Source organism: Coregonus lavaretus (genome assembly GCF_964263955.1).
Source record: "Coregonus lavaretus genome assembly, chromosome: 6".
In the NCBI taxonomy this organism is placed as follows: Eukaryota; Metazoa; Chordata; class Actinopteri; order Salmoniformes; family Salmonidae; genus Coregonus; species Coregonus lavaretus.
In genome coordinates this window covers 59235412-59248396 of record NC_139993.1, presented here as the reverse complement: position 1 = coordinate 59248396, position 12985 = coordinate 59235412, and the positions used below count along the sequence as shown (strand labels likewise).

The 12985-nt window shown below is 42.1% G+C and overlaps 1 protein-coding gene across 1 annotated transcript in view; it reads left to right on the top strand.

Annotated features, from left to right (window-relative positions):
• Positions 1-12985, top strand: part of pde4dip (phosphodiesterase 4D interacting protein) — a 116521-nt gene that overhangs the window by 44754 nt on the left and 58782 nt on the right. The window contains exons 5-7 of the mRNA XM_084164200.1: positions 322-398; positions 6960-7065; positions 7314-7498. Coding sequence (XP_084020326.1) covers positions 322-398; positions 6960-7065; positions 7314-7498 — 368 coding nt within the window. The remainder of the gene's footprint in view (positions 1-321; positions 399-6959; positions 7066-7313; positions 7499-12985) is intronic.

The following is a 12985-nucleotide window of genomic DNA, read 5'->3' as shown; positions in this document are numbered from 1 at the left end:
GGAGGGATGGGTGGCTGGGGAGACTGAACTAGCAGGTGCTCATATCCCTCTCTGCTATTTATAAACCTGCTTCACTCTCATATCACTGAGATATGGGTTGTGTACTTTTGGAGATTCATTTTGTATACTGTATTATGAAGCCAATCTGAGTCAATTCATGCCTCTTAACAGAATTGAACAGTTACACAATTATTGTTTTATTATATATTACATATGCACAGTTCATGGTTTCTCTATGATATATTGTTAATAATAATAATAATAAATAATATGCCATTTAGCAGACTGTTGTGATGTGACGTTTCTCTCTGTGTGTTCCAGAACATTGAGTTGAAAGTGGAGGTGGAGAGCTTGAAGCAGGAACTCACAGAGAAACAGGAGATTCTGGACAAGGCCCTGTGAGTAAACTACCATGTCCTTGCACAGACAGATACTAGGAGTGTCCAGCCTCCTCACTTTACAGTTGATCTCTATATTCAGACTGAGGTATTAAACCCCCCCCCCTGTACTGTCCAGTCTGGTCCTCAGATAGATTCCTGCTGTTCACTCTTCAGACTACAGCTGCCCTCAGGGCATGAGGGTCCCGGTCCTATATGAACCCCTCCTAACCCTTCCTCTGTCATGTACTGTAGACTCACCTAACAACAGCTTTAAAGCCCTGAGGAATGCCTGGTGGGGAGGGCCGGGCTCTGACATGCTTTTGAAGAGTATGAAGTGGCCTCTGTGGATAGTTGGACTAAAGATAAAGGGATAAGGGAGAGGGAGTGGGAGAGATGAAGTGAGAGGGAGAGAAGGGGGGTAGCCTGTCGGTAAAATGAAGGACAGGTAGAGACAGAGGGAGAGGGTGATACGGAGAGAAGGGTAGTCTCTGGGTTGTTTTGCTGAGCCATGGAGTATTTGAGCCCCAGCACCTGTCTGTGAATAGAGCAGCTGTCTGTCTCAGTGGTAGAGATATATCTCCTCAGATACAACATACTCTATACCAGTAGTATTCCAACTTTTTCAGCGGGAACTGCATTTTTTCCACTCGGATTTGGGTGAACCCCGCTAGGGGTCGTGACACCGACTTTGAATACCACTGCTCTATACCCTGTCATAGATCTCCCTCTATAAGCTTGGTTCACCCTAAAGTAGAACCTTCCCTCCTTCATCATCTGACTCTAGACATACTGACTTTACTAAAATTCATTAAAATTCATTCATCTTAATGGTTGTATTCTTTTACCAGTCCGTTTGTTTTGAATATAGTTCTCTCTATTTACCGTGCTAAATGTTAGATTCAAGAATAATAGTGTAACACAACTTCTCATAGAAGTACTTACCAATCAATCAACACCTTATTCCATACTTAATTACATTAATTAATCAGTCTGGGAACAAATAATTATGTTAATGTTTTTATTGGTGGGAGGAAAAAACATAGTAGTTTCTCATGGACACACTGAAGCTCCGATGAGCTTATCAGATCATCATTTAAATGGTGAAGAGCAGGAAGCCACTGAAGGTGCTCCTATTGTCTGTACCACCATAGAGTCTGTAGTTTACAGGGAGACACAGGTAGACCACATCTCCCACCTCTAACTCCAGGACAGCTGCATTAGATACATTTGCAAACATGCCATCATTGTCCCCTTCATATGCGGATGCCATTCTCTGATCATTCTTATACAAAAATACACCCATTTGTGGATATGTATTTGTCAAGATACAGAGAGAACTGTATCTGAAGTAGTAGACTCCCCTTACTGGTGCTGTGAAGATACCTGCATCAGGAAATATATATTTACACTACCAGTCAAAAGTTTGGACACACTTACTCATTCAAGGGTTTTTCTTTTTTTTTTCTTCTTTTTTTTTTTATTGTAGAATAATAGTGAAGACATCAAAACTATGAAATAACACATATGAAATCATGTAGTAACTAAAAAAGTGTTAAACAAATCAAAATATATTTTATATTTGAGATTCTTCAAATAGCCACCTTTTGCCTTGATGCCAGCTTTGCACACTCTTGGCATTCTTTCAACCAGCTTCATGAGGTAGTCATCTGGAATGCATATCAATTAACAGGTGTGCCTTGTTAAAAGTTAATTTGTGGAATTTCTTTCCTTTTTAATGCGTTTGAGCCAATCAGTTGTGTTGTGACAAGGTAGGGTTGGTATACAGAAGATAGCCCTATTTGGTAAAAGACCAAGTCCATATTATGGCAAGAACAGCTCAAATAAGCAAGGAGAAACGACAGTCCATCATTACTTTAAGACATGAAGGTCAGTCAATGCGGAACATTTCAATAACTTTTAAAGTTTCTTCAAGTGCAGTCGCAAAAAACATCAAGCGTTATGATGGAACTGGCTCTCATGAGGACCGCCACAGAAAAGGATGACCCAGAGTTACCTCTGCTGCAGAGGATAAGTTCATTAGAGTTACCAGCCTCAGAAATTGCAGGTCGAATTGCTGCAAATAAACCACTACTAAAGGACACCAATACAGTGGCTTGCAAAAGTATTCACCCCCCTTGGCATTTCTCCTATTTTGTTGCCTTACTGATTTTGGGGGGGTTTGTATCATTTGGTTTACACAACATGCCTACCACTTTGAAGATGCAAAATATATTTGTTTGTGAAACATACAACAAATAACACAAAAAAACAAAAAACTTGAGCATGCATAACTATGTTCTCGGGGTGATGAGAGGTGTTGGGTTTGCGCCAGACATAGCGTTTTCCATGTTGGCCAAAAAGCTCAATTTTAGTCTCATCTGACCAGAGTACCTTCTTCCATATGTTTGGGGAGTCTCCCACATGCCTTTTGGCGAACACCAAACGTGTTTGCTTATTTTTTTCTTTAAGCAATGGCTTTTTTCTGGCCACTCTTCCGTAAAGCCCAGCTCTGTGGAGTGTACGGCTTAAAGTGGTCCTATGGACAGATACTCCAATCTCCACTGTGGAGCTTTGCAGCTCCTTCAGGGTTATCTTTGGTCTCTTTGTTGCCTCTCTGATGAATGCCCTCCTTGCCTGGTCCGTGAGTTTTGGTGGGTGGCCCTCTCTTGGCAGGTTTGTTGTGGTGCCATATTCTTTCAATTTTTTTTACAATGGATTTAATGGTGCTCCGTGGGATGTTCAAAGTTTCTGATATTTTTTTATAACCCAACCCTGATCTGTACTTCTCCACAACTTTGTCCCTGACCTGTTTGGAGAGCTCCTTGGTCTTCATGGTGCCGATTGCTTGGTGGTGCCCCTTGCTTAGTGGTGTTGCAGACTCTGGGGCCTTTCAGAACAGGTGTATATATACTGAGATCATGTGACAGATCATGTGACACTTAGATTGCACACAGGTGGACTTTATTTAACTAATTATGTGACTTCTGAAGGTAATTGGTTGCACCAGATCTTATTTAGGGGCTTCATAGTAAAGGGGGTGAATACATATGCACGCACCACTTTTCTGTAAAAAAAAATTCTCGAATTTTTAGAAATATTTTTTTTATTTTTATTTCACATCACCAGTTTGGAATATTTTGTGTATATCCATTACATGAAATCCAAATAAAAATCAATTTAAATTACAGGTTGTAATGCAACAAAATAGGAAAAAAGCCAAAGGGGATGAATACTTTTGGAAGGCACTGTAAGAAGAAGAGACTTGCTTGGGCCAAGAAACACGAGCAATGGACATGGTCTGGAGTCAAAATTTGAGATTTCTGGTTCCAACCGCCATGTCTTTGTGAGACGCGGTGTGGGTGAGCGGATGATCTCTGCATGTGAATTTCCCACCGTAAAGCATGGAGGAGGAGGTGTTATGGTGTGGGGATGCTTTGCTGGTGACACTGTCTGTGATTTATTTAGAATTCAAGGCACACTTTTCACCACAGAATTCTGCAGCGATACGCCATCCCATCTGGTTTGGGCTTAGTGGGACTATTATTTGTTTTTCAACAGGAGAATGACACTACACACCTCCAGGCTGTGTAAGGGCTATTTTACCAAGAAGGAGAGTCATGGGGTGCTGCATCAGATGACCTGGCCTCCACAATCCCCTGACCTCAACCCAATTGAGATGGTTTGGGATGAGTCGGACCAGAGAGTGAAGGAAAAGCAGCCAACAAGTGCTCAGCATATGTGGGAACTCCTTCAAGACTGTTGAAAAAGCATTCCAGGTGGAGCTGGTTGAGAGAATGCCAAGAGTGTGCAAAGCTGTCATCAAGGCAAAGGGTGGCTATTTGAAGAATCTCAAACATAAAATACATTTTTATTTGTTTACCACTTCTTTGGTTACTACATGATTCCATATGTGTTATTTCATAGTTTTGATGTCTTCACTGTTATTCTACAATGTAGAAAATAGTAAAAATAAAGAAAAACCATGGAATGAGTAGGTGTGTCTAAACTTTTGACTGGTACTGTATATATTCACAAGTACATTTTTCTTCAGCTGTCATCATATAGCTTAAATGGATGCAAAGGATGTTGTACCTGTGAAGTGGTTGTAAGCCTTGCTGATGTTTGTGATGACTTTGCTGTAGGTCAGAGTAGTTTCAGTGCTGAATGGTCCAAGTTGAATATTGTCTGTCAGAGCAGTGAAGAACGCCACCTTTGGTTTGTCTGTGAATATGGGTAAGAATAAACAACTAAAAGCTACTGCTTGGTACTAGTCATTGCACTTATCAAGCAAATATCTTATTCTGTTATCCATTGCATCTATCTTTTTACATTTCAATATACTGCTACAATTATCAGGGCAAAGTAGGGGTCTGGAGCACATTTTTACAGTTTCCGAAGGTAGTAGGCCTACTACAGTCTCCCGAGTGGCTCAGTGGTCTAAGGCACTGCATCGCAGTGCTAGCTGTGCCACTAGAGATCCTGGTTCGAATCCAGGCTCTGTCGTAGCCGGCCACGACCGGGAGACCCATGGGGCGGCGCACAATTGGCCCAGCGTCGTCCAGGGTAGGGGAGGGAATGGCCGGCAGGGATGTAGAGCATGGTGTTTGCAACGCCAGGGTTGTGGGTTTGATTCCCACGGGGGGCCAGTATGAAAAATAAAATAAAAATAATAATGTAAGTCGCTCTGGATAAGAGCGTCTGCTAAATGACTAAAATGTAAAATGTACTTCTAATTCCTTTTTCTGGCACATCTATGATCCACACTAGCGCCACATCTTTGAACTCTGGTGAACTTGAACGACGGCAAAATAACCAGCCAAAATGTCTGTCTCCCAGGCAACCAGCAAAACACAACACAGTACAATAGTTTAGTGCCTCGGGTTGACTTCTCATTACAGTCATGTAAAACATTTATAATGAACATCATTGTAACGCCATACTGAGGTCTATAAGTTGTGATGTCGTTGTCTTATCACATGCATTCTGTCTCTTCAGTTCCTCCACCGCTCTCTCACTGCTTGTCAGTCTGGTCCCCATGGCTAGAACAACATTCAGTCAGTATCTTTTCACAGCTAAGTTGGTTTAGGCTACTAATAATATAAGACTTAATTGATAACATGAAAATATGACTGTCACAAATGACCTGCGCTCAATATCTTCAGGTTCTCCACCTGGCTCTTATAGAATTTCTCTGTTCCACCACAATGCCTCTCAGCTCCTTCAGCTCAGTCCAGATGATGTCAGGTTTGGTGGTGGTTGTCTGTGGGTCGGTCAACGCTGAAGTCTTCTGGCTCTCATAGTGAACTTCATTTCCCCCCCCCCCCCTCCCTGAGACCGTGACCCAGACAAACACAGCAGCAACACCAGTGGAACTACATAAGCTTTCATTCTGACAACACTCACACCTTCAGTGTACCTTCTAGTGTCTTGGGGTCCTTTTTATATTTTAAACATTATGTCTCACAGGTGTTATGGGTTTTACAGTATTTTAGGTAAAGGCCTCAAATAGAGGACATGGATAAGATTATTCTAGTCTGAGTTAGTGCTATCTAAAGTTGGTCAGATTATTCTAGTCTGAGTTAGTGCTATCTAAAGGTGGTCAACACGGTTGTGGGAAACATCAACCTGTTATATTTTTTGGAAGTAATGGTTGTTTCTTTTTGCAGGACTTTTCCTCTGTTATAGGAAAGTGATTTCTCAGTACAATTAATGAATAGGTATATTCTATAATCAGAACATTTTTTATAAAAACTATCAAAATGACAGTTACAGTTTATGTAGGTGTGATCCCTCCACACAAACATAACATAATTTATTGGAGTTCTATTTACCAATTTTTATTCATCAGCACTGTATACAGATAATGAATTACTTAATAAATCAATTAAGTACTTTGTCAAGACACAGTGAAATCTCTCCAACACTATAGCCCTGGGGGAGAATGGCTACAGAACAGGGTCAGTCCCTTTAGGACAGGGGGTGTTCTCTCTCTCTCTCTCTCTCTCTCTCTCTCTCTCTCTCTCTCTCTCTCTCTCTCTCTCTCTCTCTCTCTCTCTCTCTCTCTCTCTCTCTCTCTCTCTCTGATTCATAAATAAACAGAGGTTAGTTCTGTGATTGTCATTAGAGTTATAAAAAGACTGACTGATTGCCAAAGTGGAAAAGCAGTTAGAGCAACAGTCTCTTGAGAGCAGCAGTAGCCCCGGGCTAACTCTAACTGTACTGTGAGGAGCAGTAATGGATGCTCGCTGTAATACTGAGAACTGTCAGAGGACCACAACGCATTCAAGATAAATGTAGAGAGCAGGGACCAAGCCTCAGTCCCTGGATTACATTATATAATACACTATCACTCTCCAGTGAGAATGGTTGTTAGCTTTTAAACTTTGGAATAGTAAAATACACAGGGTACAGCAAACGACATACCCTGCAGTACAACAGTACAGACATCTACAGAAGCATGTATCATTTTTATATGAACATACAGTATGTTATGTACAGAATGTGAAATTTTCATTCTGCGCTGTGAGTTTTATATTTCTGGTACTAAAGCTGTATCACTGTGATCCTGTGCTCTGATAGGTCGACGTCTGAGAGCCTGACCAATCAGAATGAGGAGGAGCTGCAGCGTCGCTGTGAGGCGAGGCAGCAGGAGATCCTGGAGACCAAGGTCCAGTTGCTGCAGGAGGTACACGCACACATTTATACACACACTCATTTTCAAATGCTGTGGTTACATTTCACTGACACTCCTCAACCCTGATTGCATGTATCCACTCCTCCCACAATACAGTACTCCAGTAATAATATTGTAAATATACTGTACACATCTCCCCTCCTCAATCCTGACGCATTGTGTTGTAAACAACCCTCCTTAACTAAATGTTAATAAACTATTGACATGACCACTCTCCTCCTCTGCTGTGATGTTGTCAGGAGGTCCAGCTAGCACGGGGCAGGGCTGAGAAGATGGCCTCTCTGGCAGAGGAAGAGTCCCAGCGCTGCCTGGTTCTGGAGAGAGAGAGGATGATGATGAGGAAGATGGAGGAGGACGAGGAGGAGTGTGAGGGAGGGTCACTAGGAGCCAGGCTGCAGCAGGAGGCCCTGGAAGAGAAGGAGAGGTGAGGACGGAGGACAGGTGGTGATTGAGGCATGACTGGCATGTCAGTATGGTGTTTCTCTCAGAGTAATGTGTGGCTTTAATACAGGAGACTTCCTCTACTGCCTACCGGTCATATTATACAGCTGAGTATGTCTGCTACTCACATTAGTATTGACATTGACATTGGCATTGGTAGGCCTATTAGCATTGGTAGGCCTATTGGCATTGGTAGGCCTATTGGCATTGGTAGGCCTATTGGCATTGGTAGGCCTATTGGCATTGGTAGGCCTATTGGCATTGGTAGGCCTATTAGCATTGGTAGGCCTATTAGCATTGGTAGGCCTATTGGCATTGGTAGGCCAATTAGCATTGGTAGGTCTATTAGCATTGGTAGGCCTATTGGCATTGGTAGGCCTATTAGCATTGGTAGGCCTATTGGCATTGGTAGGCCTATTAGCACTGACATTGACATTTGTTCACATTGACAATGACATTGTCATTCACACACTGATAAGAATGACAGTGCCAGAGTCGTGCCCAACTCTACTGTCCTCTACTGAACCAGGGGTATGGGGTCACATATCAATCCAAAAGGTGGTGCAGTACAGTACTTGCTTCATGAGGAGCTTCAGCCCAACCGTATGACCTTAAAGGCTATGTGGTGCTTACAGGTGCAGCTCAATAAATTAGAATATTGTGGAAAAGTTAAGTAATTTCAATAATTAAATTGACAAAGTGAAATTAATATACAGTGGGGGAAAAAAGTATTTAGTCAGCCACCAATTGTGCAAGTTCTCCCACTTAAAAAGATGAGAGAGGCCTGTAATTTTCATCATAGGTACACGTCAACTATGACGGACAAATTGAGAATTTTTTTTCCAGAAAATCACATTGTAGGATTTTTTATGAATTTATTTGCAAATTATGGTGGAAAATAAGTATTTGGTCACCTACAAACAAGCAAGATTTCTGGCTCTCACAGACCTGTAACTTCTTCTTTAAGAGGCTCCTCTGTCTTCCACTCGTTACCTGTATTAATGGCACCTGTTTGAACTTGTTATCAGTATAAAAGACACCTGTCCACAACCTCAAACAGTCACACTTCAAACTCCACTATGGCCAAGACCAAAGAGCTGTCAAAGGACACCAGAAACAAAATTGTAGACCTGCACCAGGCTGGGAAGACTGAATCTGCAATAGGTAAGCAGCTTGGTTTGAAGAAATCAACTGTGGGAGCAATTATTAGGAAATGGAAGACATACAAGACCACTGATAATCTCCCTCGATCTGGGGCTCCACGCAAGATCTCACCCCGTGGGGTCAAAATGATCACAAAAACGGTGAGCAAAAATCCCAGAACCACACGGGGGGACCTAGTGAATGACCTGCAGAGAGCTGGGACCAAAGTAACAAAGCCTACCATCAGTAACACACTACGCCGCCAGGGACTCAAATCCTGCAGTGCCAGACGTGTCCCCCTGCTTAAGCCAGTACATGTCCAGGCCCGTCTGAAGTTTGCTAGAGTGCATTTGGATGATCCAGAAGAGGATTGGGAGAATGTCATATGGTCAGATGAAACCAAAATAGAACTTTTTGGTAAAAACTCAACTCGTCGTGTTTGGAGGACAAAGAATGCTGAGTTGCATCCAAAGAACACCATACCTACTGTGAAGCATGGGGGTGGAAACATCATGCTTTGGGGCTGTTTTTCTGCAAAGGGACCAGGACGACTGATCCGTGTAAAGGAAAGAATGAATGGGGCCATGTATCGTGAGATTTTGAGTGAAAACCTCCTTCCATCAGCAAGGGCATTGAAGATGAAACGTGGCTGGGTCTTTCAGCATGACAATGATCCCAAACACACCGCCCGGGCAACGAAGGAGTGGCTTCGTAAGAAGCATTTCAAGGTCCTGGAGTGGCCTAGCCAGTCTCCAGATCTCAACCCCATAGAAAATCTTTGGAGGGAGTTGAAAGTCCATGTTGCCCAGCGACAGCCCCAAAACATCACTGCTCTAGAGGAGATCTGCATGGAGGAATGGGCCAAAATACCAGCAACAGTGTGTGAAAACCTTGTGAAGACTTACAGAAAACGTTTGACCTGTGTCATTGCCAACAAAGGGTATACAACAAAGTATTGAGAAACTTTTGTTATTGACCAAATACTTATTTTCCACCATAATTTGCAAATAAATTCATTAAAAATCCTACAATGTGATTTTCTGGAGAAAAAAAATTGATTGGCCAGCAAACTCGCCTTGATTGGCCAGCAAACTCGCCTGATCTGAACCCCATAGAGAATTTATGGGGTATTGTCAAGAGGAAGATGAGAGACACGAGACCCAACAATGCAGACGAGCTGAAGGCCGCTATCGAAGCAACCTGGGCTTCCATAACACCTCAGCAGTGCCACAGGCTGATCGACTCCATGCCACGCCGCATAGATGCAGTGATTCATGCAAAAGGAGCCCCAACCAAGTACTGACTACATGTACAAGAACATACTTTTCAGAAGGCCGACATCTGTATTACATTTCCTTTTTTCACTGGTCTTATGTCATGTTCTAATTTTCTGAGATACTGAATTTGGGGTTTTCATGAGCTGTATGCCGTAATCATGAAGATTAAAACAAATACAGGCTTGAACTATTTCCCTTTTTGTGTAATTAATCCACAATATATATGAGTTTCACTTTGTCAATTGAATTATTGAAATTACTTTACTTTTCCACAATATTCTAATTTATTGAGCTGCACCTGTATATAGTGAACATTTATGTTGTTGGCCTCTCTCTCTCTCTCTCTCTCTCTCAATTCAATTTCAATTCCATTTAAGGGCTTTATTGGCATGGGAAACGTGTGTTAACATTGCCAAAGCAGGTGAAGTAGATAGTAAACAAATGTGAAATAAACAATAAATATTAACAGTAAACATTACACTCAGAAGTTCCAAAAGAATAAAGACATTTCAAATGTCATATTATGTCTATATATAGTGTTGTAACAATGTGCAAATAGTTAAAGTACAAATGGGAAAATAAATAAACATAAATATGGGTTGTATTTACAATGGTGTTTGTTCTTCACTGGTTGCCCTTTTCTTGTGGCAACAGGTTACAAATATTGCTGCTGTGATGGCACACTGTGGTTTTTCACCCAGTAGATAAGGGAGTTTATCAAAATTGGGTTTGTTTTCAAATTCTTTGTGGATCTCTGTAATCTGAGGGAAATATGTGTCTCTAATATGGTCATACATTTGGCAGGAGGTTAGGAAGTGCAGCTCAGTTTCCACCTCATTTTGTGGGCAGTGTGCACATAGCCTGTCTTCTCTTGAGAGCCAGGTCTGCCTACGGCGGCCTTTCTCAATAGCCAGGCTATGCTCACTGAGTCTGTACATAGTCAAAGCTTTCCTTAAGTTTGGGTCAGTCACAGTAGTCAGGTATTCTGCCACTGTGTACTCTCTGTTTAGAGCCAAATAGCATTCTAGTTTGCTCAGTTTTTTTGTTAATTCTTTCCAATGTGTCAAGTAATTCTCTTTTTGTTTTCTCATGATTTGGTTGGGTCTAATTGTGTTGTTGTTGTTGGCCTGGGGCTCTGTGGGGTCTGTTTGTGTTTGTGAACAGAGCCCCAGGACCAGCTTACTTAGGGGACTCTTCTCCAAGTTCATCTCTCTGTAGGTGATGGCTTTGTTATGGAAGGTTTGGGAATCGCTTCCTTTTAAGTGGTTATAGAATTTAACGGCTCTTTTCTGGATTTTGATAATTTGATTGGGGTGATCAGTCCTTGGTTACAAATATTGAGGAAGATGCCAGAGCTAAGGATGATGTTAAAGAGTTTAAGTATAGCCAATTGGAATTTGTGGTCTTTATATTTTATCATTTCACTGAGGATACCATCAACACCACAGGCCTTTTTGGGTTGGAGGGTTTGAATTTTGTCCTGTAGTTCATTCAATGTAATTGGAGAATCCAGTGGGTTCTGGTAGTCTTTAATAGTTGATTCTAAGATTTGCATTTGATCATATATATTTTTTTGCTGTTTGTTCTTTGTTAAAGGGCCAAAAAGATCGGAGAAGTGGTTTACCCATACATCTCAGTTTTGGATAGATAGCTCTTCGTGTTGTTGTTTGTTTAGTGTTTTCCAATTTTCCCAGAAGTGGTTAGAGTCTATGGATTCTTCAATTACATTGAGCTGATTTCTGACATGCTGTTCCTTCTTTTTCCGTAGTGTATTTCTGTATTGTTTTAGTGATTCACTATAGTGAAGGCGTAGGCTCAGGTTTTACATTTACATTTTAGTCATTTAGCAGACGCTCTTATCCAGAGCGACTTACAGTTAGTGAATACCAATTGTTTTTATACTGGCCCCCCGTGGGAATCGAACCCACAACCCTGGCGTTGCAAACGCCATGCTCTATCAACTGAGCTACATCCCTGCCGGCCATTCCCTCCCCTACCCTGGACAACGCTGGGCCAATTGTGCGTCGCCCATGAGTCTCCCGGTCGCGGCCGGCTGCGACAGAGCCTGGATTCGAACCAGGATCTCTAGTGGCACAGTTAGCACTGCGATGCAGTGACTTAGACCACTGCGCCACTCAGGAGATGTTTTCTGGGTCTCTATGTTTTTGGTTGGATAGGTTTCTCAATTTCTTTCTTAGGTTTTTGCATTCTTCATCAAACCATTTGTCACTGTTGTTACTTTTCTTCGGTTTTCTGTTCGAGATTTTTAGATTTGATAGGGAAGCTGAGAGGTCAAATATACTGTTTAGGTTTTCTACTGCCAAGTTTACACCTTCACTATTACGGTGGAACGTTTTGTCCAGGAAGTTGTCTAAAAGAGATTTAATTTGTTGTTGCCTAATTGTTTTTTGGTAGGTTTCAACACTACTTTCCTTCCATCCATAGCATTTCTTAATATTATTCAGTTCCTTTGGCTTTGATGCCTCATGATTGAGTATTGCTCTGTTCAAGTAGACTGTGATTTTGCTGTGGTCTGATAGGAGTGTCATTGGGCTGACTGTGAACGCTCTGAGCGACTCTGGGTTGAGGTCAGTGATAAAGTAGTCTACAGTACTACTGCCAAGAGATGAGCTATAGGTGTACCTACCATAGGAGTCCCCTCGAAGCCTACCATTGACTATGTACATACCCAGTGTGCGACAGAGCTGCAGAAGTTGTGACCCGTTTTTGTTGGTTATGTTGTCGTAGTTGTGCCTAGGGGGGCATATGGGGGAGGGAATGCTGTCACCTCCAGGTAGGTGTTTGTCCCCCTGTGTGCTGAGGGTGTCAGGTTCTTGTCCAGTTCTGGCATTTAGGTCGCAACAGACAAGTACATGTCCCTGGGTCTGGAAATGATTGATTTCCCCGTCCAGGATGGAGAAGCTGTCTTCATTAAAGTATGGGGATTCTAGTGGGGGGATATAGGTAGCACACAGGAGGACATTTTTCTTTGTTGAGATAATTTCCTTTTGAATTTCTAGCCAAATGTAAAATGTTCCTCTCTCTCTCTC